This window comes from Medicago sativa, chromosome 7 (genome assembly GCF_051527215.1).
Source record: "Medicago sativa cultivar Bolivia chromosome 7, Bolivia_mono, whole genome shotgun sequence".
Lineage (NCBI taxonomy): Eukaryota > Viridiplantae > Streptophyta > Magnoliopsida > Fabales > Fabaceae > Medicago > Medicago sativa.
The window spans coordinates 90,695,622-90,720,580 of NC_140755.1; the positions used below are offsets into that span (position 1 = coordinate 90,695,622).

At 33.2% G+C, this 24,959-nt stretch overlaps 3 protein-coding genes and 1 pseudogene across 8 annotated transcripts; all 4 read left to right on the forward strand.

Annotated features, from left to right (window-relative positions):
- Positions 1-5,744: 5,744 nt before the first annotated feature.
- LOC146910118 (heat stress transcription factor A-6b-like) lies at positions 5,745-8,905 on the forward strand. 3 transcript variants are annotated; one of them, XM_085725946.1, is made up of 4 exons: positions 5,745-6,463; positions 7,323-7,895; positions 8,391-8,457; positions 8,597-8,905. In XM_085725946.1, the coding sequence occupies exons 1-3, from the start codon at positions 6,140-6,142 to the stop codon at positions 8,433-8,435; spliced, it is 942 nt and encodes a 313-aa protein (XP_085582072.1). In that variant the 5' UTR covers positions 5,745-6,139; the 3' UTR covers positions 8,436-8,457; positions 8,597-8,905. The 3 variants fall into 3 exon arrangements, with proteins under 3 accessions (XP_085582072.1, XP_085582071.1, XP_085582070.1); XM_085725945.1 differs by having other exon boundaries at positions 8,395-8,457; XM_085725944.1 differs by lacking the exons at positions 8,391-8,457; positions 8,597-8,905 and having other exon boundaries at positions 6,001-6,463; positions 7,323-8,258.
- Positions 8,595-12,660, forward strand: LOC146910119 (uncharacterized). 3 transcript variants are annotated; one of them, XM_085725943.1, is made up of 2 exons: positions 8,595-8,697; positions 11,407-12,660. In XM_085725943.1, the coding sequence occupies exon 2, from the start codon at positions 11,419-11,421 to the stop codon at positions 12,526-12,528; it is 1,110 nt and encodes a 369-aa protein (XP_085582069.1). In that variant the 5' UTR covers positions 8,595-8,697; positions 11,407-11,418; the 3' UTR covers positions 12,529-12,660. The 3 variants fall into 3 exon arrangements, with proteins under 3 accessions (XP_085582069.1, XP_085582068.1, XP_085582067.1); XM_085725942.1 differs by having other exon boundaries at positions 8,595-8,693; XM_085725941.1 differs by lacking the exon at positions 8,595-8,697 and adding an exon at positions 10,813-10,950.
- Positions 12,661-12,758: 98 nt separating this feature from the next.
- On the forward strand, positions 12,759-15,171 carry LOC146910120 (uncharacterized; annotated as a pseudogene). The gene is made up of 3 exons (XR_015018784.1): positions 12,759-13,310; positions 13,401-13,881; positions 13,984-15,171. The product of XR_015018784.1 is annotated as an uncharacterized LOC146910120 (transcript).
- A 2,966-nt stretch (positions 15,172-18,137) lies between these two features.
- On the forward strand, positions 18,138-23,598 carry LOC146910121 (transmembrane emp24 domain-containing protein p24beta3-like). The gene is made up of 4 exons (XM_085725948.1): positions 18,138-18,495; positions 18,844-19,030; positions 22,896-23,003; positions 23,130-23,598. The coding sequence occupies exons 1-4, from the start codon at positions 18,289-18,291 to the stop codon at positions 23,261-23,263; spliced, it is 636 nt and encodes a 211-aa protein (XP_085582074.1). The 5' UTR covers positions 18,138-18,288; the 3' UTR covers positions 23,264-23,598.
- Positions 23,599-24,959: the final 1,361 nt, after the last annotated feature.

Consider the following 24,959-nt stretch of genomic DNA (forward strand, 5'->3'; position numbering starts at 1 on the left):
GACTTAACAGGTTTTCTTCCCTAATAAGAAGGTGAGGCCACTCCGAAAATGAAAACCAAAAGATAGAAGCTAATTTTTTTTTTTTGAATGAAACCAAATTATCTCATTTAATTCATAATATCGTATTCAATACAAGATAACATATGATTATGACAATGTGAACTAGCGTAAGACACTGACACTTTTACTAACAAGTGGGCCACGTTGACATTGTTTGTTTGGCGCTTAATAAAAATTATCCTTTTTTTTAAGAGGCGAAAAGGTAATATATTATCACCAAAAGTGTCAACCAGCACAAGAAGTGCTTAGTAAGACATCAAAAGATCTACAAAAAATCAATTCTAATGAGAGAAAAAACGAGGACCAACTAAGAAGAAGAAGAAAAATTTGGTAATTTGTACCAAAAAAAAAAAAAATTGGTAAAAGGGAAAGTGAAGCTTTACAATAATTTAATAAAGCTCCTAATTCAGAATTGGTACCAATGTTGTTGTAGATGCCGTCAACCACTTGCTTATAACCAAAGTTCTATAGACACCGCCTCTAAACCTCGATTACCAAGTCAAATTATCACCTCTTTTAGACCGCATACTTTAAAACAGCAACTAATTTGTGCGCCAAATATATATGTAACATTTTTTTTTGTTGACAAATGCTAAATTATGTAACATCTTTAGTGATCGATCCGTCATTAGAAAAAGTATGTTTGATGATGCAAGAATATTATATTAACGGTTTGGATGTTTAGTTGCTTATTCAATTATTTGCTTCTATTAACACGGTTTATTAGATATTCTTGGCACGTGGCATTAAGATACCCTATCCACGCAATCTCAACAATATAATACGAGCATTCCAAGACCATAAACGCAATCCAATATTTTTTTATTGCGTAAAAAAAATATAGTAGTAATATATTCGACAAGGTGACGATGCACAGCGGCGAAGCTAGGAAATTTTTTACGAGGGGCCAAATACAAATAATTTTTTTAATCAAGGAAAAATTATATATTTTAAAATATTATATATTAAATTTAAAGGTTAGATATGTTTAATCTCTATAAAATTAGGTTTCGAGAAGTCAAATATTTTTTTTTGAGGGAAGAAGTCAAATATATTTATAATTGAATATTTGCTAAACAGATTAACAATTTTTTTTCAACGTAGACAAATAAGCTATTTGTATTAAATTATCGTCTATTATGTTTCACTATTGATAATTTATATTTCTATAATTGAATATTTGCTAAACAGATTAACAATTTTTTTTCAACGTAGACAAATAAGCTATTTGTATTAAATTATCGTCTATTATGTTTCACTATTGATAATTTATATTTCTAAAAATGCTTTCTCTATTTGTATTAAATTATCGTCTATTATGTTTCACATTATCGTCTATTATGCTACTTTTGTGCAAATGAATTTGTTTGAGGTAGCTAAAATTATATTATTGGAGTAGCTAACCATATAAATATACCTAATGACTCAATAAAAATAAAAATTTTGGGGTAGCCAAAGCTACCCCATCCCATTGAAAGGATTCGCCCCTGACGATGCACAATAGTTCTCCCAAGTTTACTATTTTAAATCTAAACAATTACAAATGCAACATTGTGACAGTGGTGGAAACACTTTTTACGGAACACTATTCGAACACTCATCACTCGTATATACTTGTATATTTTTTCCGGTATCTTTGAGTATAACTTTGACTTTTTAGAATTATTAAATAAATGAGGTAGGTGGACAATAATATACATTATATACATCATTTTTCTTTGAAAGAGATCATATACATCTTTTATTCAATGAATTTAATGAAGTGAAAAAAGTTGCAGAAGGAGTATGGTGTAATCGTCCGACTACATTGCTTTGTCAATGCCAACAAATGTGACACTTGTTGCATTCTTTACCTTATAACCTCTTTTGCACACTCTTCTTTCGCTCTCATTGCTTTAATTTAGTTAAGAAAAATGTTATTTGGACATTCACACATCTGATAGACTGTTCAAAAGATAAATCAATAGATGTGGTGATGTGATAAACGTGATATATTTTTTAGTTGTCCTCGAATAGAGCTTAAGGAGAATATGGTTGTGGTGAACCAGTACGACGGAGAAGGAACTCCGGTGCGGTTGGACCTTGCTTCCACAACAACGAACGACGCTACCTACAAAACAAACACCCACTCCCAACCCCAAGTCAGTAAATGCCAGAGAGAGAGAGAGAGAGAGAGAGAGAGAGAGGGAGGGGGGAGGGAGGGAGGGAGAGAGAGAGAGAGAGAGAGAGAGAGAGAGAGAGAGAGAGAGAGAGAGAGAGAGAGAGAAGCCACACTTATATAGACGAATTGGTTCTAATCGTTCTTGTGTAAATTGGTGAGGGTTATGGAAGACGGTTGGATGTTGAGCGAACATCCAAGATCATCTTAAGGTGGCGTTTTTATGTGGTCAAGTGCACAAGCGACCTTCCTTAAGTGTCTATAAGGTAGTACATCTATTTGTTGGGCTTTCGTAGTTGGGCCATTGTTTGGCCAAAGGTCCGGTCCAAAATAATTTCTCTTCAACCAATTAACTCGACATATCAATTTAAAATTTGAGTTAGATCTTTAAGAAGGTTCCCAGTTGATAGGTTTAAGATTATAAACACATGGTTATAAATCGAAGAAACATATGGACTCAAAATGGTAAAGTGAAAAGGAAAAATGAAATAAAATCATTAGCACAAGCCTGCAAAAGGAAAGATATATATATAAAGGTAGGTGAGTTTCATACATCGTTCTTTTAACATTGACAATAATAAGTTATCATGCTAAGGCGGAGTGTCATGTGTCTTCTAACTTCTAAGTAACTTCTTCTGCAAACCTCTTTCTTTGAATTTGAGTTCTTTGCGTTAAAATGTTTCTAGTTGATTAATTGAAAGACTTCTTGAACATATTTGATATGACAATTTTTAAAAGTTGAATTATTTGGAACTCTTCAAATAATTCTAAGAGTTGTGTTCATCAACCTCTTCTATGAACAATAAACTTATTCTTGGCCTTCAAGAAAATCAGGCTTTAGTTTGCTCGAAATACTTTATTCAAAATTTACATGCAACATGTGATATGCTTGCAAGAGAAAAAATAAGGTGTTAAATAAATATTAAAAAAATTAAGGTGTTCAAGTATTATTGTTGTTTATTTATTAATAATTGTTTATATACTTTTTACTGTTCACGTAGAAGATAGTAAACCCTCAAACTTTTTATTACTCTACTTCTTAATTTTCTCATCTTAAGCATCAAGTTATCCTTAGTACATTTTCACTCTTATTATGAGCCTAAGTCATATGTGTTAGGATTCGTATGATTATTAATTAAAGGGTAGGGGTTGATTCCATGTGATTTGGTTTGAGTTTTTATGATTTTAAGTTTGCAAATTTAACTGTTCAAAAAAAGGTATGGTTTTGTTTAATTTGTGAGAATATCTTCTATTTTTATTCTCTAAAACTTATGTTAATTTTACTTGTTAATCAAGGGAAAATTGATATTTAAAGTAAAGAGTTTTTTTACAAACAATAAATTATCAAAAGAATTGTTTTCATTAAACCATAGAGATAACAGCATATAGACCTTCTTTCAAAAAAAAAAACAACATATAGACTTAACTTAAAAATATTTGATAAAGCCTAATATTATGTTAAAATATTATTAGTTAAAAACAATTATTTTAAAATAGGCTAAAATATGGTATTGGTCCCTGCAAAATAGGTCAGTTTTGGTTTTAGTCCCTGCAAATTTTTTTTTATAGTTTTTGGTCCCTGCAAAAATAGGTCAGTTTTGGTTTTAGTCCCTGCAAAATTTTTTTATAGTTTTTGGTCCCTGCAAAAATAGGCCAATTTTGGTTTTAGTCCCCGCAAAAAATTTTTTTATAGTTTTTGATCCCTGCAAAAAAAAAAATTTGGAAATAGTCCCTGACCCCAATTATGTGATGATTTGTCACTTTTGTGCATATGTGGCATATGTGCTTACTTAATAAAAAGAATATTATTTTTTATAATTTATATAACAATAATTATTTTTTAATTAAAAAATAATAATAAAACAGATACAATAATTATTTTTTAATTTATAAAAGTGACAAATCATCACATAACTGGGGTCAGGGACTATTTCCAAAAACAAAAAATTTTGCAGGGACCAAAAACTATACAAAAAAATTGCAGGGACTAAAACCAAAACTGGCCTATTTTTGCAGGGACCAAAAACTATAAAAAAAAATTTGCAGGGACTAAAACCAAAACTAGCCTATTTTGCAGGGACCAATACGATATTTTAGCCTTTAAAATATTATTAGGTAAAAAAAGTTATTTTAAAAGATTAATATAGTCATTGATATGTTTGAGAGAGACTTACCTAGCGGTTTGATAGTCTATACTCTCTAAAATATCAATATATGTCCCATTTGTTAAAAAAAAAAAAGGTTTAATAGCGGTTTTCACCCCCTAACTTTCATAAAGTTGCGATTTTGGCCTCCTAAGAAAAAAAACTAACAAAACAGTCCCCTAAGTTTTGCAACTGTAGCAGTTTTGGTCCCCCCAAAGCCAATTTTATATAAAAATAAATAACACGTGACACCTCACTTAGGGTGCCACGTCAGCGTAGACCAAGTCAAAATTGGCCTTGAGGTCAAAACTGCCACATGTGCAAAACTTAGGGGGGCTGTTTTGTAGTTTTTTTCTTAGAGGGCTAAAATCGCAAATTTGGAAAAGTTAGAGGGTTAAATCAGCTATTAAGAAAAAAAATAGGACAAGGCCATATAAGATTTAGTCACGTACGGAAATACTAAACAAATGTTATTTTTGTTTTCCTCCTTAGATTTTGGTGGCAGAGATAGTTTACTTCACCAAACCATGAGAGAACAAGAAGCCTCACTCTCCATTCATTCTTCTACTTCTGAAAAACCTTGCCATAAATTCTGTGCTTATCCACTTTCATTTGATTCAAATCAATTATTATGGACTCTTTTTACAGATGTTTGTTACCACCCAATTGATGAACCATGGTTTAATTTCCTTTTCACACATCACACCATATCCTATCCAAAGTATTATAAAATCAGGGTGCCAACCAAAACCACTATCTCGCAACATGTGAACCCCCACAAACAATTTTAATTTAATCAAATAACATTAAAATAAAACTATAGCATCCCCACCATATCAAAGTACTTCCTTCCTCTCTAACTTCCAGAACTTTCCTAACAAAGAACCCACTCCTTCACCCACAAACTTGTCTCTTTCATCCACTTGCTATTCATGGAAAGAATTTATCAATAAAATAATTACTCCCTCCGTCTCACAATAATTGTCTCTTTAGCATTTTTTCTTTTTCTCAAAATAATTGTCACTTTAGAATACCAATGCAGCATTTATTATTTTTTTCCATTATTATACCCTTATTTATTGAATTTCATCAAACTTAACTACTCCACTAACTACAATTAATAAGGGTATTTTAGTAAATGATATTAATTTTACCATTGAAATCAACACAACTAATCATTTCCTTAATAATCGTGCACAAACCTTAAACGACTATAATTTAGAGACGGAGGGAGTACAATTTGTTTTTGGTTTAATAAAATAACACAATATTTGCTTCCAAGATGTCTAGAAAGTTCTTAATAATACCCATCTTTAATATTATTTTTTCTCACTACACTTCACTCTCTCTTTCTATATAAACCCTCACAACATTTCCTCTTTAGCTTTCTTCAAATATAGGTAAGACACCTCATCTTGTTTTTTTTTTTTTTCCTTTCAACTGCCTTAACGACTTTCCAAATTTCTTCTTTCACAAAACAATTCCCTAATCCTTCACAAAAAAAAAAAACTTTCCAAATTTCTTCTTTCACACATCAATTCTCAAATTTCCAATGCTTCATCTTTTTTCTTTCTCCTTCTTACACTCATCACCATTTCATTGAATCTAATCCTTTCCTTTATTATGAACGTTTTCACTTCTTTTAAAATCTCCCTTAACTTTCACTTCTTTTAAATTTCCCTTATTATTTGTCAATTTTAAAGCAAGCTCAAACTATTTCCACCGCGACTCTGTTGTTTTTCGAGCAACCCTCAAATTTTAGGTCGTGAATTATAAAATGAACTATCTCTACCCGGTGAAAGAAGAGTATTTGGAAATTGAAGCAACCTCGTCATCATCGACATATGAAAGAGGAAGTGATGAGGGATCAACGGTTGTTATTCCACGGCCAATGGAGGGGCTTCATGAAGTAGGACCACCACCATTTCTCACAAAGACATTTGATGTTGTGGAGGACCCCACAACAAGTCACATAGTTTCATGGAGCAGAGGTGGTGCTAGCTTTGTTGTTTGGGATCCAAATGCTTTCTCCAGAGACCTTCTTCCTAGATACTTCAAACACAACAATTTCTCAAGTTTTGTTAGACAACTCAACACCTATGTAAGTATTCTTCTCATCTTCATTTGCATAAACAATATTTAACCCAATTAAGTAACCAAAAGAAAATTTTGATCTTAAGCTAAATTAATATTAATATGCACTCAAAAATTAAATCTAAGAAGATTGGATCATTTTACACTACTTTTTTGTTTGACAAATCATTTTACATTACCTGTATATTGGTTTTTTAATATTTTATATATGTTTGTGCTAAAAAAAATCCCTAGGCAAAGCTAAATAATATTTTATTTATTAATTTCTTACCTTTTATATATGTTATCTGTATTGACAGAAAAAGTATACTTTATACGATTATCAAATTATATTAAAACAGTTGAATTAATGTATAAAACGTTTGTACTGTATATATACGTATGTATCTTCTAAAGTCAGCAGATATTAAATTATATTAAAACAGTTGAATTAATGTATAAAACGTTTGTACTGTATATATACGTATGTATCTTCTAAAGTCAGCAGATATTTTCACTGTATAGTTGCTTTATAATATTTTTCTATTCATTAACCTTATTTTTAAACTCCATAAAATATAGTATTATCTGGAAGTGTATATGATTATTTTAATGTCACGCGTCTTGTCTTATTGTTTCCTGGATTTTTGGTTTCTGGATTTCTCCTCCTACCTGCTCCATTTGATGTTGAATTTAGATGTCACATTCATGCATCTAACAAGAAAATAGAAATCATTGCTCAAAAAAAAAGAAAATAGAAATCATGTTATAATTACTATTATACCATTACCTTTGGTTGAAGCAATTGAACAATTCTATATTTATTGCCATATGAGTTAAGTTTTTTATTTTAAATGTCGATGTGGGACTCAATTTTTTGTATACAGGGTTTTAGAAAAATTGATCCTGATAAATGGGAGTTTGCAAATGAAGGATTTCTAAGAGGACACAAACATCTTTTAGCAAACATTAAGAGAAGGAGACAAACTTCACAACCTAGTACTTCACAACAACAATCATCACAAGGTCATTGTGTCGAAGTTGGTCGTTTTGGATTAGACGAAGAAATCGATCATTTGAGACGTGACAAACAAGTGTTAATGATGGAACTTGTGAAGCTTAGACAGCAACAACAGAATACAAGATCAATTCTTCAAGCAATGGAGGAAAGGCTACGTGGAACCGAAATTAAGCAGCAACAAATGATGGCTTTTTTGGCTAGAGCTATGAAAAATCCAGCTTTTATTCAGCAATTACTTCAACAGAAGGAAAATAGAAAGGAGATTGAAGATGATATTACTAAGAAGAGGAGAAGGCCAATTGAGTATGGAGAATCAAGCAATGGTGGCGATGGAAGGAGCGGTGTTAGATATGGATTTGAAGTGTCAGAGTTGGAAATGTTGGCTATGGAAATGCAGGGTCTTGGAAGAGGTGGTGGAGAACATGAGGAAGAGATTGAGGTATTTGAGACTCATGAGAAATTGAATAAAGAACTTGATGAAGGGTTTTGGGAAGAACTTTTTAGTGAGAAATTTGAGAGTGAATTAGATATTCTAACTTCTCAAGATGATGATGATGAAGATGTCAATGTGTTGTCCAATCGCTTTGGTTACTTAGGTTCTAGTCCGAAATGAATTACGCTTAATCGAGATTAACCTTCTTCGTATGATGGACTGATTAGGATTCGGACTCAAAATCGATCGGACACTAGTAGTGTGGTCTTGGTTGGCAACTTGGTGTGACAGTAAAACTACCAAGCAAAAAATCTGTGGAAACCATTTAAATTTTTGTGTTTCTAACTCTTATATGTCCTTTTGTAGTAACAGGTCAAGTGTATGTTTGGTATACAAATGGGTTGGTCGAAATTACAGTAGCATCGTGATTTTGCCAAACTCACCACGATACCAGACATGCGCTCAAATTTCAATTTCTCATGTTTCTCTCTTATTGATTAGGTAGGTTTTGCAGCTGTTGATTGGACAAGAACCTCTGGTAGTTGATAGAGATGATTATTAACTCAAGGTTCAGTATTTTGTTAATTCAATGTCATTTCAATTTTCCCACTCAAAAAAAAAAAGAATGTAATAAATGCACCATGTCAACCAAGATATGGTCTTTGCCTCTTATTGTTTTAATAATAATGTTACCTTAACAAATGTAGATGATTCAGAAGATGTAGAATGGTACGAAGTAGCTGATGATCAAGAATCATAACTGAATTTGCTTTTTGAGTGAAGATCCTGTTGGTGGTTAACCTTGTCGGTTTGATATTTTTTCTTCCCTTTTAAACTTTACAATTGTTTGTACTTTTGTCTTGTGGTCTTGAAATAAAAAGGGAAAGAGAGAGGCATCCATCAAACGAATTTCATGATGTTACATATATGTAGTGTTTTGCTAGGTATCTTCATGTGTTCAAGATTCCTTTCTCATTTAAAAAAATAATATATAAAGAATTATTAGGGGGACAAAATTGTGTGTGCACTATGTTCTTGAGAAATGAGTGGACTGAATTAGAGTGAAGAAAAAATGATAAAACTAACAATTGCTTTCACTCCTTTTTCACACTGAGGAAGAATAGATAGGAGGAATGAAAGATAATCAATGAGAAGTTGATATTAGAGATTTTTCAAAAGGGGAGAGAATACTTATTTTGATTGGATAATTTTTTGAAAAAAAAAATCCTTAATTTAATTAATGATTTGTTCATGTTTCTCACATAGATTAAGGTTTGCATGATTTTTCTTGTTACCAAGAGTGCAAAAAGATAACATTATTTTCTTTCGTCCACTTTTTCATTTGAGGTTGTGTCTAACGGGATATGTTAGAATTGTACAATACGACGAATCAATGTTTAAATTTCAGTTGATAAAAGTGTTCACATTTAATACTCAATAATTTCTCAAATGAAATTACTTCAAGTGAAAGGAATATGTGAGAAACCAAAAGAATAATCTCGTTCATATTCTCTTCAAGGAAATAATATACAAAAGAATAAAGTTAACAATAACACACTCTTGAACATATGATTTTCAACATATTCTTTTTTATTGGTTAAAATATATGAATGATTTACCAAATTTATACAAAATATTAGAAACTGTGTATTAGAGATGTGTTGATAACACATCTCATATATAAGGTCCACTTTTTTTTTGAAGGACATATATAAAGTCCACTTGTTATCTATTGTCATATTCTTTTTTATAATATCAAACATATTTTCCATGATTTATTTTGTCGGTCTTGAGGCTTAAAGAGCAACCATCTACTTTAAAACGATTATCGATCGTAAAAAGTTAATAGAGAGTCAAGTTGTAATAGAGATTTTTGTCCAAGTTAAGCCTCTATGTTTGAGTCCAATCTAGAACACCTATAATTATGGTGCCACTTTTGGTCATTTTATTTTTGTTGATTGACAATTTTAGTGATTTTGTTTTCAAATATGAAAATACAGTCTCCTATATTTTCTCCACCACTATTCTTGTGACTTATTTTTGCTGATGTGTTAAGTTAAATTATTAGTTGGCATATCACATATTGAAGTCACAATTCATATGTAAATTAAATCTTATTGTTTTATTTTTATATAATTTTTATTGTTTAAAAAATAAAACTTAAAATGAGAAAAATGTAAAACCCTAAAAAAAATTGATTTCTCTTTAAAAATGCATTGACACGCCACAATTGATTGTCACCTCATCATCCAACATGACGCATGAGCAAAAGTAAGCGCAAATTCAATAGTGGTGAAATTTTTTAAAATATTAAAAATGGAGCAACTGCATTTTTGGATCTAAAAATTAGGACTGAGCAAAAAAGTACCACCCGCCCAGAACCCGATAAAACCGCAACTGAATGGGTAATACGGGTCGGTTTGTTACGGGCTACGGGTTCTGAAATGGTCAAAATCAGTTACGCATGAGTTAGTACGGTCGGGCCCGGTTCTAGAAAATCCAAACCATCGGTACCCAGACCCGCCCGCACCATGCAATGTGATAGAGTGAGATAACTTTATGTCACTTGTCAGACAACTTTATTTAACTTTTTCTGGATACTTTCCCTCTTCCTTCCACGTCTTTTCCCTCTCCCAATGTTCCATCCCAATTTTATTCAACTAAATTAGGCTTAATTATATATCTGGTCCCTTAAATAATTACCAAAATTCGATTTGGTCCCTTAATTAATTTTAGTCTCATTTTGGTCCCTTAATTCACATCTGTCCATCGTTTATATCCATTCCGTCAAACATTAATCAAGAAACGTTAACTCTCACACATGGAGGCTGATGTGGCGCTTATGGGTTGGAGATAAGGGTCTGAGGTGGCATAAGTTGATATTTTCAAGAGATTTGTAGAGAGAGAAACGATCCTCTTCTTATCTCAGAATGGAAAACGAAAACGGGAAAGGGTTTTGGAGAAGATGAATGTGAAACCTGCGAATCTGTGAAACGAAAACGAAACTGCAAACTTTCGAATCTGTGACCTGCGATTGCGACTGTGAAACGTTCGACATCAGGTTTGTTGTTGTTGTTCTTCTTCTTCTTCGTCAGTTAGGGTTTGAACGTTTAGAGTTTATGAAATGAAAGTTTGTTAAAATACGATTGTGACTGCTAAACATGTTTCACCTGCTTTGTTATTCATGTTCTACAAATTGGTTCTTGGTGAGTTAGGGTTTGAACAGTAAGGGTTTGTATGTTGAAAGTTTGATAAAATATCTGATGTTATGAAGTTTTTGTATGTGGAAATGTTGTTGTTATTTGCTTTTATAGTTGATGTGGGGCCTAACACAGACGATGCTTTTAGGGTTTTACATTATTTATAGTTGTTATGAACTGTACATGTCGAATGTGGTTTTAAATTTGTCTGCACATGAGATTTTTTTATAGTTTAATTGCTTTTATCTGTTGTTGTGGTCCTTGTGTTGTTGTGGTCCTGTTTGTTGAATTGTGTACATCTGTCATTTGTTTATTAGGATTTTTAAGTAATGGAGGAGGAAAAGTTTGAAGTTGTGGTTCATCATAAGGGGTCATTTTGTGAACCTGGTCACTTAGGTTACTATGGGTGTGAGTCTACATGGATTTGTCATTCTGATGTGTGGTCTTATCTTGGGGTCCTAAGTGGGTTGAAAGATATGGGGTACAATGACTTAGAGTCTTTATGGTTTTATGACCCACTGGAGGTTAATGAATTGATTAGGCTGAACAGTGACATAGGCACTAAGAGAATGAAATGGATAGCATTTAGTGAAGGGAGAGTCCACTTGTATGTGTTACACACCCCAGATGAACCTATAGTTCAGGAATACCCATCTTTGGAGTATTTTGTTCAAGACCATAACCCTGTGAGAAGTAATGCTGCTAAAGGTAATGGGATAGTAAATGTGGGCCCTAGGGAAAGTGGGCCCAGTAATGTGGTGGACAAAGAAAGTGGCCCAAACAATGAAGGAGATAGCGACTATGTGGACAATGGGCCCACTATTATTGTTGCTGTTAATGAAACTAAAGGTGTGACTGTGGGGCCAACCATTAATAGGGATAGTGATTGTGATAGTGCATTTGGAAGCACTTTTAATGAACCAGAAGAAGAAGATGTTGGTTTTGCTGACTACTTTGGTGAAGCTCCTGGGTGGCCCAAACCCTTCCCTAACAATGAACCAACTGTGCCTCAAACTGATTCAACTGTGCCTCAAACTGATGTTGAACCCTCTATAGCACAATCACAACCAAACTCAATTGTGCCAAGCCAAACTCATTCCTCAACTGTGCCTAATGCTGATAATTCACAACCTCAAACAAGTGTTCAAACTGACACTAATGTTGATCCATCTCAAACAGACACCAATTCACAACCTCAGCCTGCACAACCAAAAAAGAAAAGGGGAAGGCCAAAGAAAAAACCTATAACTCAAACTGAAAGAACTGAACATGTTGTAGAACCAGTTGCTGAACCTGTTCCAGAACCTCCACAATTTGGTTTAAATGACATTGAGGAGTGTAACAGTGAAGACCTAGATAGTGACTTGAGTCCATGTTTGAATACAAATGGGAAGTTGGAACCTATTTTGCTACTAAACAACAGTTTCAAGAGGGGATGAGGACATATGCTGTACATAATGGGAAGGATCTCAAATTCACAAAAAGTGATAAGATAATAGTAAGAGTCATTTGCAAGAAGGATGGTTGTCCATGGAAAGCATTCTGTGCAAAGATACCTGGGGAAGAAACTTGGCAATTGAGGAAGATTGTAGATGATCACACATGTCCATGGCAGTTTAAAGTTAAGCTAATGACTTCTAAGTGGTTGGGTGGTAAGCTAAACAATAGTGTTAGGGAAAATCCATATATTCAATTGGGTGACATCATTGATAAAACAAACCACAGATTCCATCTTGGTATTACTAAATCAAAGGCATACAGGGCTAGAAGTCATGCAATTGATATGGTGGATGGGTCATATAGAGAATAGTATACTAGGATGCACGACTATTGTCATGAATTGTTTAGATCCAACCCTGGCTCTACTGTGAGATTGACCAGTCAGCCATTTGAAGGTAGTGAAGGAGATTTAGAGAACACTGATACTGTCATATGTCCATATTTCCAAAGAGTGTACATTTGTTTTAAGGCTTGTAAGGAGAGTTTTAATTCATGTAGACCTATTGTGGGATTAGATGGTTGTTTCTTGAAAGGTTATTATGGGGGACAGTTGCTGACTGCAATAGGGAGGGACCCAAATGACCAGATGTTGTCTATTGCTTATGCTGTGGTTGAGGGTGAGACTAAGGAGACATGGAGTTGGTTTTTGGATCTGCTGGCAAATGATTTGGGTGGAAGAAGATTGTGCAACACTTACACATTCATCAGTGATCAACAGAAGGTATGTTATACTTGTATATTTATGTAAATAGTTTAACTGAACATATTGTTTTGAAATACTAAGTTAATGACATATACATCTTAAATGCAGGGTTTACTACCAGCTTTGGCAGAATTGCTTCCTGATGCAGACCACAGGTTTTGTGTAAGACATCTATACAGCAATTTTAGGAAGAAGTACCCTGGAAAAAAACTTAAAGAGCTGATGTGGAGGGCTGCTAAAGCTACATATACCACTGCTTTTGATAGAGAGATGAATGAAATCAAGAAAATCTCAGAAGAAGCATACAACCATTTAATGCAAACACCAGTTAAACATTGGAGCAAGTCAAAGTTTAGTAATGGTCCACTATGTGATACCTTAGTAAACAACATGACTGAAGCATTCAACTCAGTCATTGTTGTTCCCAGGAAAAAACCTGTTGTGACAATGCTTGAGGATATCAGGATTTATTTGATGGAAAGGTGGGAAAAAAATAGACAGAAAATTGCAAACTATGCTGACAACATTTTACCAAACATTAGGAAAAACTTGAAAGAGAGACCAGTTTTACAAACAATTGGGTGGTCAGGTATGTAGACAACAATTATGAACTTTAAATTAATATTGAATGTATTTTTACCTGTTTATATCCATTAGTGTAACATTTATATGCCTGGAATGTTTTGGTCAGGCGTGCTAGTGAGTATGACTATGAGGTCAGACACAGGTCAATGAATGGGGATTCCTATAGTATTAACTTGTTGAGGAAGGAGTGTTCTTGCAGGAAATGGCTGTTAACTGGCTTGCCTTGTTGCCATGCTATATCATGCATGAAATCTCAAGATATTGATGTGGATCAATATGTTCCTGATTGTTTCAGAAAAGAAAGATATGAAGCTTGCTATAGCCACATCATCTATCCAGTTAATGGTCAGTCTCTTTGGAGAAGAACTGAATATAGTGATCTACAACCACCACCAATCAAGAGGCAGCCTGGCAGACCAAAGAAGAATAGAAGAAAGGATGCTGATGAAAAAAGGGATGAACAACAGTTGAAGAGGGCTAAGTATGGGATGAAGTGCAGTAGGTGCAAAGCTGAAGGCCATAACAAGTCTACCTGCAAACTACCACCACCACCACCAGAACCTGGTACTCAACCTCCTGCAAGTCAAGTTCCTACAAGTCAACCTACTTCAAGTCATGCTCCAACTACTCAAGTGTCTGCAACACAAGCTTCTGCCAGTCAAGTGTCTGCTAGTCAGGTGTCTGCTACTCAAGTGTCTGCTACTCAAGTGCCTGCAACACAATCTGCTACTGCTAAAGTGTCTTCTACTCAATCTGTTACTGGCAAAGTGTCATCTGGTACTCAATCTGCTTCTGCTAAAGTCTATGCTACTCAATCTGTTGCTGCATCTGGTACTCAATCTTCTTCTGCTAAAGTGTATACTCAATCTGTTGCTGCATCTGGTACTCAATCTGCTTCTGCTAAAGTTTATGATACTCAATCTGCTACTGCCAAAGTGTCTGCTACTGCCAAAGTGTCATCAAGTCAACCAACAACGTCAACCATCAAGAAGAAAAGATCACCAAGAAAGAAGAAAAGATCATCATCAACTCAGCCCCAAAACACTTGATTTCTTTGAAATTGTCTACCTGTTGTAATATGTTTTTTGGTTATGTATTAATTAGGTTATGGTTACCTTATTTTGTAACAAATACATTATGGATCATCTTGGTTTTGGTAACCTTATTTTGATGTAAGACAATATGACACCAACTAGGTATTTCATGCCTTATTTTGTTGTAAGCCAATATGACAGTCTGACTGCTACTATATATTTGGTTTTCAGTTATTGATGCAAGACATTATTGATCTCTATTACTATGCAGTTTCAACTACTTTCAAGTTACTTAGGCTTGTGCAGGAATTTGCAATTTATTTTGACATTGTTTGTGTATTTTGATTACCAATTTGCAACTTATTTGTGTATTTTGCATTATTGATGGATTCAATTCCATATTTGGTATTCAGTTAAATGTGACACAAAACTAACACAAAATTAACAGAATTAATACATTAAGTAGAAGGATGGTATTTCATTGATTCAAATGATGTTCATACATTGATTCATATCATAACAACTCATCCACAACCTTACATTACAACATTAATATTAACCTACTTCAAATACATTTTCCCCAAAACTCTGGTTACATAACAACATTGTTAACAAAACTAAAATAATCCCAAAACTTAAAATTCCCCATTTTTGGGAACTAGCTAAGGCAACCTTCAACTTCAAATTTTTCTTCTTTAGCTTCTCAATCTCCATATCTTTTGCATCAATAATATCATCCCTTGAATCAAACCAATTAAAATAGTTGCAACCCTTGTCAAATTGGTTTTTGTAGTTGACACATCCCCAAAACTTCTTCCCAAAATTCGGATTGGATACATCAGTAACAGTCCTCAATACTTGTTTCTCTCCACACCTGCACTCTCTAAACGATCTCCTTCTCATAACAGATCCACCAATTGAAGAATTCCCCCCTTCACTAGGGTTAAATTTTGAATTCTGTGAAACAGTGGACATGGTTGAAAACCTTCGAACAAGATGAATTATGAAGGGAAGAAGAACAAGGAGAAAGGAGAAAGATGAACAATGAAGGGAAGTTGAAGAACAAGCTTTAACAAGCTTGAAGAAGAAAGAAGGAAAGGCACCAGATCGGGAAAGAATGAGGAAAGAGAGAGATTGGAAGAAGATAACAATTTGAAAAGATCAACTTATGCCACCTCAGACCCTTATCTCCAACCCATAAGCGCCACATCAGCCTCCATGTGTGAGAGTTAACGTTTCTTACTTAGTGTTTGACGGAAAAGATATAAACGATGGACGAATGTGAATTAAGGGACCAAAATGAGACTAAAATTATTTAAGGGACCAAATCGAAATTTGGTAATTATTTAAGGACCATATATATAATTAAGCCACTAAATTAACTATTACTTTTATTTTTCTCTCTCTTTCAATCCATTTTGCAGCATATCTCTCTTTCTTCTACAAGATTCATTTTTCAACAAGAGGAGAGAAGAAAACATTTGAAGAAGCATAACCCATAACTCTGTTCTTTCTACTATATTACTTATTTATTTTTAATCTCATGAAACTCATTCTTTCTGTTTGGTCATGCTCTCTCTTTCTATGAGCAATTTGTTTTTCCCTCTTCATATATAACCTCCAAGTTGAAGATGGTTGGCACCACACTTCAAAAAGTTTGGCCTGAATTGGTTGTTGTTTTCCATCGTTGCTGGGTATGCCGACCAACCCACTTGAAACCGCCCGCACTACCCGTTCTTCGCACAAATCGCCACCCGCTCAAACAGGCGTCGTAAATGGTCGGAATTGGTTCCCTATTTTCCATCTTCGGTTTCATTCCGATGAGCAATATTTCAACCGAACCCGGCCGAAACCGACCGATGCTCTACCCTACTAAAAATGGGATAATATTGTAAAATATGTTAAAATAGTAGAAAAAAGTCCTACAAAAAACTCATTATAATATTGTACAAGGTATATGGACATTCTTTGTAATCATGTGAATGATGTGATTGTGTGATCTGTGTGCATCCCAATCTGCTATGTAATCAGATCCATTTTGGACATCCATTTTGATAAGCAAAGCTTATTAATGGGAGTATAAGGGGTACTCAATCAATCCCATTACAAAATATGAGTGTTAAGCAATTTGAAAGCAAGACAAAGGGTTAGAACACTAAAAGGAGAATTTGATACAAGATTTATCTCTAACTCTAACCACAAACCAAAGCCCAAGTCACTATTTTGATGTTGTCCATAACAATAGACAAATCACTTATAGCTTCTTTGAAAACGACGTCATTTCGCACCAGCCACAAACACCAAGAAGTAGCAAGCCATATCAAAGTGTTCCTCCAACCATGTTCAATGGTATTGATATGCCTAATCATGTGCATTCCTTACTCCATATCACATTTGCAAAAGGACATTAAAAGCATAATTGTGTCACATTTTCCATTTCTTAAAGGCAAAGAATGCACACTAAGACTTGAATGTTAGATGGCACACTAGTGCTCCACAAGTCTCATATTGCATTCTTGAACACTCCCTTTCTGATTGATAGCAGAATTGAGCTTCGTGTCACATGATCTAACTGTGGATTTTTTTGGTACAAAAGATTCATTTATTTAATTGAATAAAATATGCTAAAATAGTTCAAATAAATGTTAAAATTTAAAGAAAAAAGTCACACAAAAATCTCACAATATATCTAAATATACCAGAATTGCATGATTTGAGCATGACTGCATTGTTCATGAAGTGAAACTCGGTGGTAAAAGTCTGACCTTGCAACATCAAAAATTCAAATCCCCCCAAAATGTTGTTTGATGATCATTAATGTCACTCTTTTTTGGAAGAAAAAAAAAAGATATTTATTCAAATTGATAGAGTAATCGATACAATATAATTTAAAGTCGTTAAAAACAAAAAGAACAAATTTGTAAACAAACTCACAACATAGTGTCGCTTTGGTCAATAATAATTTTCTCCATAAATTCGTTAAAAAAATGATAGCATTGCATTGTTTGGAATAATTTCCCCATCTATCTCTCTCTATCTTTGTATTTTTAATTTATTTATTTTTGTCTTTCTTTGCTCTTTTTATTCTTTGATTTGATTCACAAAACTAATTTTCTCCTCCAACAACATTTACAAAACATAAAAATAAATTTTTATTTAAGATTTATGTATATACTTTTATGACTATAAAACGTGATTTTAGATGCTAGTAAGTAGTAACGACCTGTTAAACTAGTTAACCAAATTTAAAGCCGTTAAAAGTTCTGATCACTTGACAAATAATTATTTTCATTTTTACAAAAGAGATCTAAGCTGGTTAATTTAGGCCACAACTTGATAGTAAATTAAGCATTAACAATCATAACAAAGTGGGAAATATGGATTGGCTTTCAAAGCTTTGTACAATTGTGATAATTTTCTTAGGTACTACAATTTGTCACGTATTTGCTCTCTCAATCAGTTTACACGATGTTGAATGTGTATCAGAGTATGTTGAACATGGCGGTGACACCATTTCTGGAAATTTTGTTGTCATGGATCATGATATATTTTGGAGTTCAGATCATCCTGGAATTGATTTCACAGTAAGATCATAATCATAGGCCACATTATTTTTATTTTTATTTTTATTTTGATAAACTATTACAAAGACAAACCTTGGAGATACAAGTGAGTCGGATCAGACCTCATAGAACAAGACTGAACCACTAGAGCCTCCTTATCTCTCTTTTGCTCCGGTCCAATGGTTCACTCTTGTTCTTTGAGGCCTGACCCGAGTCACTTATATCTTCAAGATTTGTCTTTGTAATGTAAATTTTGTGACAATTCATGTTTGATTTTTTATTTATATTTAATTTATTTATTTTTCAATTAGTATATCAACACATGAGTATTTTGTTTTGTGATTTGTGGTATGAATGTATGATCTATAGGTGACATCTCCTGCTGGAAATGTGGTACACTCTTTGAAGGGAACGTCAGGGGACAAGTTTGAGTTAAAAGCCAGAAATAGTGGAATTTACAAGTTTTGCTTTCACAATCCTATCTCTACGCCAGAAACTGTGTCCTTCTATGTTCATGTTGGCCACATTCCAAATGTGCATAACTTAGCTAAAGATGGTAAGTTAACTAGACTTTAATTAAATTAAACTTGCACGAATGGATATTGGCTGATAATCCTATAGGCTAATTGAATAATTGTGACGGAGAGAAACTCTTTTTGACTTTTCGCTTTCAATTCTCTAATTTAACTGGATATATGCAGTTAGTTTCATCATGTGTTGAGAAGATTTTCACTAGATGAGATATGATCTGAATATGTGTTTAAGATAGTTTTCACCTTACAAATCGGTGTTGTATGATTGAGTTAGATCCGACAAAAATTCTAAAATATCATGTTAATGGACCAATAAAATTAAGGTGATTCGGCTGTTATATAAAGAAAAATGATCAAGAAAGTGAGAGCAAACAATATCACATAAGTTGTTGAAATTAGAATATTATTAATTGCCTTATTGTGTACTTGAGTGATTTTTTTTTTTTTTTTTTATAACGTGTACTTAATCAATTATGGCATGTTAATTTCACTTGAGCATTTGGAATATAATGTTATTTTCAAAGGGGGTGTGGGAGATGTGCTTGGTGGTAATATTACTAACTAGTATTTGTCTCTTTCTTAGACTTAGTATATAATGGGTTAGTTTCTCCTTTTATAATGGGTTGGGGAATGTACTGTACTCTCGTTAATTTCATTTTGCTTATTAAAAAAAAGCTGTGTTATTTTGCTTATTAAAAAAAGGTTAACTATGTTTCTAGTCCCTATAAAATAGCGACCTTGTAAGTTTAGTCCCTACTTAATTTTAATAGCATTTTTAGTCCCTAATTTTGTTTTTCTGCACTGAGTATTAGTCCCTACTCAATTCAAATTTGTTTAATTTATGCTTAAACTCTTAAATTTTTGAACAATTTTTTGCAGACATGTTTAGAACATTACTAAAAGTTCGTCCGCAAAAAATTATCGCAAAATTTGATTTCTACATCCAGATTTTATTACTTTTTATCTTTAACTTTTGTCGTTTTAAAAAATTCATATTTAATTCATTTCATGTCAGAAAATTCTAAATTTTAGTAAACGAACCTTTCATAGTGTTCTAATCTTGTCTCAAAAAAATCGTTCAAAAATTTAAGAGTTTAAGGATAATTAATCAAACTTTGTTTTAGCAGGGACTAAAATTATAAGTAAATTTTTTTTTATAGGGACTAAAAATGCTATTAAAATTAAGTAGGGACTAAACTTACAAGGTCGCTATTTTATAGGGACTAGAAACATAATTAACCCTTAAAAAAAAGCTGTGTTATCTAAACAACTATTTCCTTTCAAAAAAATCTAAACTATTTCAATGATAACTTGTTGTACAACCATAATTTACAAAGAAAATGAGGTATTGACACAAAAACCAAAACAATAAAGAGAAAAGCTAAAAACATAATGTGAATATAAGAGAGAAAGTTGTCACAAAAGATGTCAAAAAATACTTTTACAAATATCATTTCTCTTAAAAAAAAATTATAGCTTAATTTCACAACTAGTTTTATAATACAGCTAAACTTCCGTAATGTAAATCAATGTGTGATGTGTATTAGATAGTTAAACTCAGTTAGAGACTTAATAAAGTTAGTTGGGCCTTGACGAGTCTTCTAGCCCAATCACTGTGGGACAAATTGCATAGAAAACTGCTCTTTACCCAAACATTTCTGCTCATTCCCAAAGTAAATGATCAAAATGCCCCTACGTGAGTTAATTCACGCTAGTGTTAAATTTGCGTTAGTTAACTCACGCTACATGACTTAAGTCACGCAGAAAAAACACACTGAAACCCAGCGTGAGTTAACTCACGCTAGTTTCTTTCACACATATTCCAATTTTTTTTATCATATCCTCCTGTCTCACACCCTTTCCTGTTGTCTTTTTCTAAGGCTTCAAATATTGGAAATTGAACAGCAAAATTGCTAAGGCTCTTTTTCGTCCTTTTATAAGGCTTCAAATAATGGAAATATTTTCTAAGGCTGAATCAAATCCACTGCTAGCAAATATTGCAGATTCAATTTCCAAAAGTCCATTCGTTGGGAGATTAATCAATTAATTAATTCAAAATAATTGTTTGGTGATTTTTGCAATTGGATCAGCAGAATAGGTACTGTTGATAGCGTGGAAATTTAGTTGAGTAGTCAGAAAGAACAGCTTGCAGTGGCTAGTCTCTTGTGCAGTTAAGGGAAAGATGCAATTGGATCAAGCAGTTGTGGGGAAGGTTAATTTTGTGCAGCTTTGATTCTGGTTCAGTGAAAGAAAAAGTTGGAATATGGGTGAAAGAAAACCAACGTGAGTTAACTCACGTTGGGATTCAAGTGAATTTTCAACGTGCCTTAAGTCACGCTGCGTGACTTAAGTCACGTAAGGGCAAAACCGTCTTTTCACTTGGGAATGAGCGAAACTGTTTGGGTAAGAGCAGAATTCAATTGCATAAATAACTACATATAATTCAATGAGAAGTAACACTTAAATATTTTCAGAACATTCTTTAAGCTTTCTCTCTATTGAAGCATAATTCAAATATTGACTTAGAGTATTTGGTTAGTTAGTTTTTAGAGTAGTTAGTTGCAATGCAATTAAATAAGAGAAGTTACTTGATATACAAGTAACAGAACATGAGTTTGTTAGATAGTATTGGGCCTATGTATGCTATGAAAAGCCCATTACCATGTTGCATACAAGTTCTTGCGTAGACCAAAAGAGAATTGCTTTTCCGACAATAAAAGTTTTCTATTGACACAAGTAAAATACTAAAATACCCCCAGCGGTTGTTAACTACCGTTGAGGACCCGGCGGCAGTTAACTGCCGTTGAGGACCCAGCGGTAGTTAACTACCGCTGAATTCATTTATTCAAGTCTGTCATTCCACTTTCTCTGTCTTCTTTTCTTCTTCTCCATCTTTGTTGCTTTTCTTCAATTCTTCCCCATCTTCTCTAAGAAAAAACCAAACGTAAAATATTTAAATTAATCAATACTGTTGGAAAAGCAATTTATTCACCAATTTTTTTTCCTCATCAATCTGTTGAAGAATTGCCTCTTTCTCCATGGCCAAGTAAATAACATAAGTTTTTGAGTAATTAATTTATGATTGTTTTTCAACAAATCAACAAAGATGAAAAACATTTTTGAGAAATTGATAAATTCATGAGTAATTTAGTTGTGTTTGAAAGTTGTTTTTCAACATATCAACAAATTCATGAGTAATTTAGCAGTGTATTATTGATTTTTTGTGTTATGAAGATGATGAAACTCTCAGGTATTTCTCATAATTTTGATTATCAACATCATCATCACAATCATGTCTTCCCTAATCATTTGATGGAAGTAACAAAACAGAGTTGAAGAGGTTCACACACAAAAAATATAAATATTGAATTTAGGAATAAAAAAGTATACAAACATGGGAATTCAAGCAGGGATGGTTTATCTAATATGCAGATTCAAACAAAACAAAAAATGCACCAAGCAAGGGTATGATAAAGGCATACGGATGAGAGAGGGAAGAACATTAATTATTATTAATTAATTAAAAAGTTGTAGTTGGTGGCTGAACAAGGGACCATGCGTGAATTGCAAACTGAAAAACAATTTTTTAGCGGTAGTTAACTGCCGCTGGAAGCCAGCGGTTGTTAACTACCGGCGCTTTATCCAACGGTTGTTAACTGCCGTTGGGGGCATTTTAGTATTTTACTTGTGTCAATAGGAAGTATTTTATGTCAAAAAAGCAATTTTCACACCAAAATTTATACATTCCCTCTCTTTTCACATATAACTTTTTCTTTCTCTATTCTCTCTACAATTCTAACACTCTCGAGTGTATGTGTTAGTATGCAAGTGTGTATTACCCCAATAGCCAAGTAGTTTTCATTTACTTATTTTTGCTTTTGGGTACAGAGCATTTTGATCCAATTAATGTGAAGATTGCTGAGTTAAGAGAAGCATTGGAATCTATTATTACAGAACAAAAGTACTTGAAAGCACGTGATACTAGACATCGACATAGTAAGTTGTTCTCCCTTGCTAGTGATCATGGAATTCATGTGTACATATATCAAACCCATGCATCTTGATAGCGGAGTATATGATAAATTTCTTTTATATTGATGTATTAATTTTTTGTAATTGTAGCAAACGAGAGCACCAGAAAACGTGTTGTCTTTTACACACTCTTGGAGTATATTTTATTTGTGAGTACAAGCTTATTGCAAGTGGTATACATTCGTCGTCTCTTCAGCAAATCATTTGCTTACAACCGAGTGTAGACCTTACAAGTTTTACGGTGTATTTAGAATCACAATGTATTGTCCCCATGAGCTTAGCTCAGTTGGTAAGGACAATACATAATATATGTGAGATTCGGGGTTCAAACCCCGGTCACCGCAAAAAAAAAAAAAAATACAATGTATTGTGGTGACAATTATTTTGTTTGTCTTATTGATCATTTTGTTTTTCCCATTTTTCTTACTTATTTGTAACATATTGTGGTGACAATTATTTTGTTTGTCTTATTGATCATTTTGTTTTTCCCATTTTTCTTACTTATTTGTAACATATTTAAATATATGATGATTCCTCTATTTGAGTTCTTTTGGCTAAAGTAGCATAATTTAGTCTGTTATTATTTTATTTTATTTTTATAATAAAAGGGACCTAAGCACCAAAAAAGAAACTAGAAACTTATGGGGAAAGCAACACCAGCTACATCTACCAATGAGACATTAGAAATAAAAGAGGGTGGTGAAAACTTAAAAACCTTAACGCCGTTGTCCAAAGACAAACAATGCTTTACAAGATCATCGACAACCTTATTAGCCTCTCTAAAAATATGCTTCCAATTCACTTCACCAGTATTGTTATGAATCCGATAACTATTCTCTACCGGTGTTTGTTGCGGATTGATAGTAATGCAACCATCTTTTAGAAGAGTAATCACATTTATAGAATCTATAAAAAACATAAATGTAGTTTTGCTACATAACACAAATAAAATTACCACAATCATCTCTAGTCACTCCTCCACAAGATGTTAAAATGTCGTTGAGAGTAAATGAATAATTCGTATTCAGAGCCACGACTCCAAGCATCAAAAAGTTCCAACAATTCAAAAAATTATTATTTTCACTTGTATGCTCTTGTAGAGGCTTTATTAGGTTGTAGCTAGAGACAATGTTGTAAGAAATCTTCATTAAACGATGATGTATTTTTATTTCATACATGAAAATTTGGTGAAAAGTAAATTGGTTTCTTCTAAACCATAGATTGTCAAACACTACACCAATTCTTCTAATTGAGTTCAAAAAAATCGTATAATAGAAACGGGAAGCATTCAGATCCAAACATTTTTAACCAAAGAGGAGTCCCGAAAAGCATGAAAATGGTCTTCAATAACATTATTGCATATAGGGCAAATATCATTAGATGACATTCTTCTATGAATTCTGATGGTGTTTGTTAACAAAGATAAAGACAAAAATGCATGACTTAACTTCTAGATGAAACACTGGAATTGAAAAAGACCCTTCTAACTTCGAATGAGATTATATAAGAGATGAGTATTATGGTTCCCAAAATCGATCAATTGTTGATACCCAAAGATTAAAGATCAGTCAATTGTTTATAGGTTTAATAGCAGTTTTTCGCCCCCTAACTTTCACGAAGTTGCGATTTTGGCCTCCTAAGAAAAAAAAACTACAAAACCGCCCCTAAGTTTTGCAACTATAGCAGTTTTGGCCCCAAGGCCAATTTAAAATAAAAAAAATAAAAAAAAAAATAAAACACGTGGCACCTCACTTAGGGTACCACGTCAGCATAGACTTAGGGTGCACCTCACTTACAGTTGCAAAACTTAGGGGCGGTTTTGTAGTTTTTTTTTCTTAGGGGGTCAAAGTCACAACTTTGGAAAAATTAGGGGGCTAAAACTGCTATTAAGTCTTGTTTATACAAGTCGAGAAGACAACT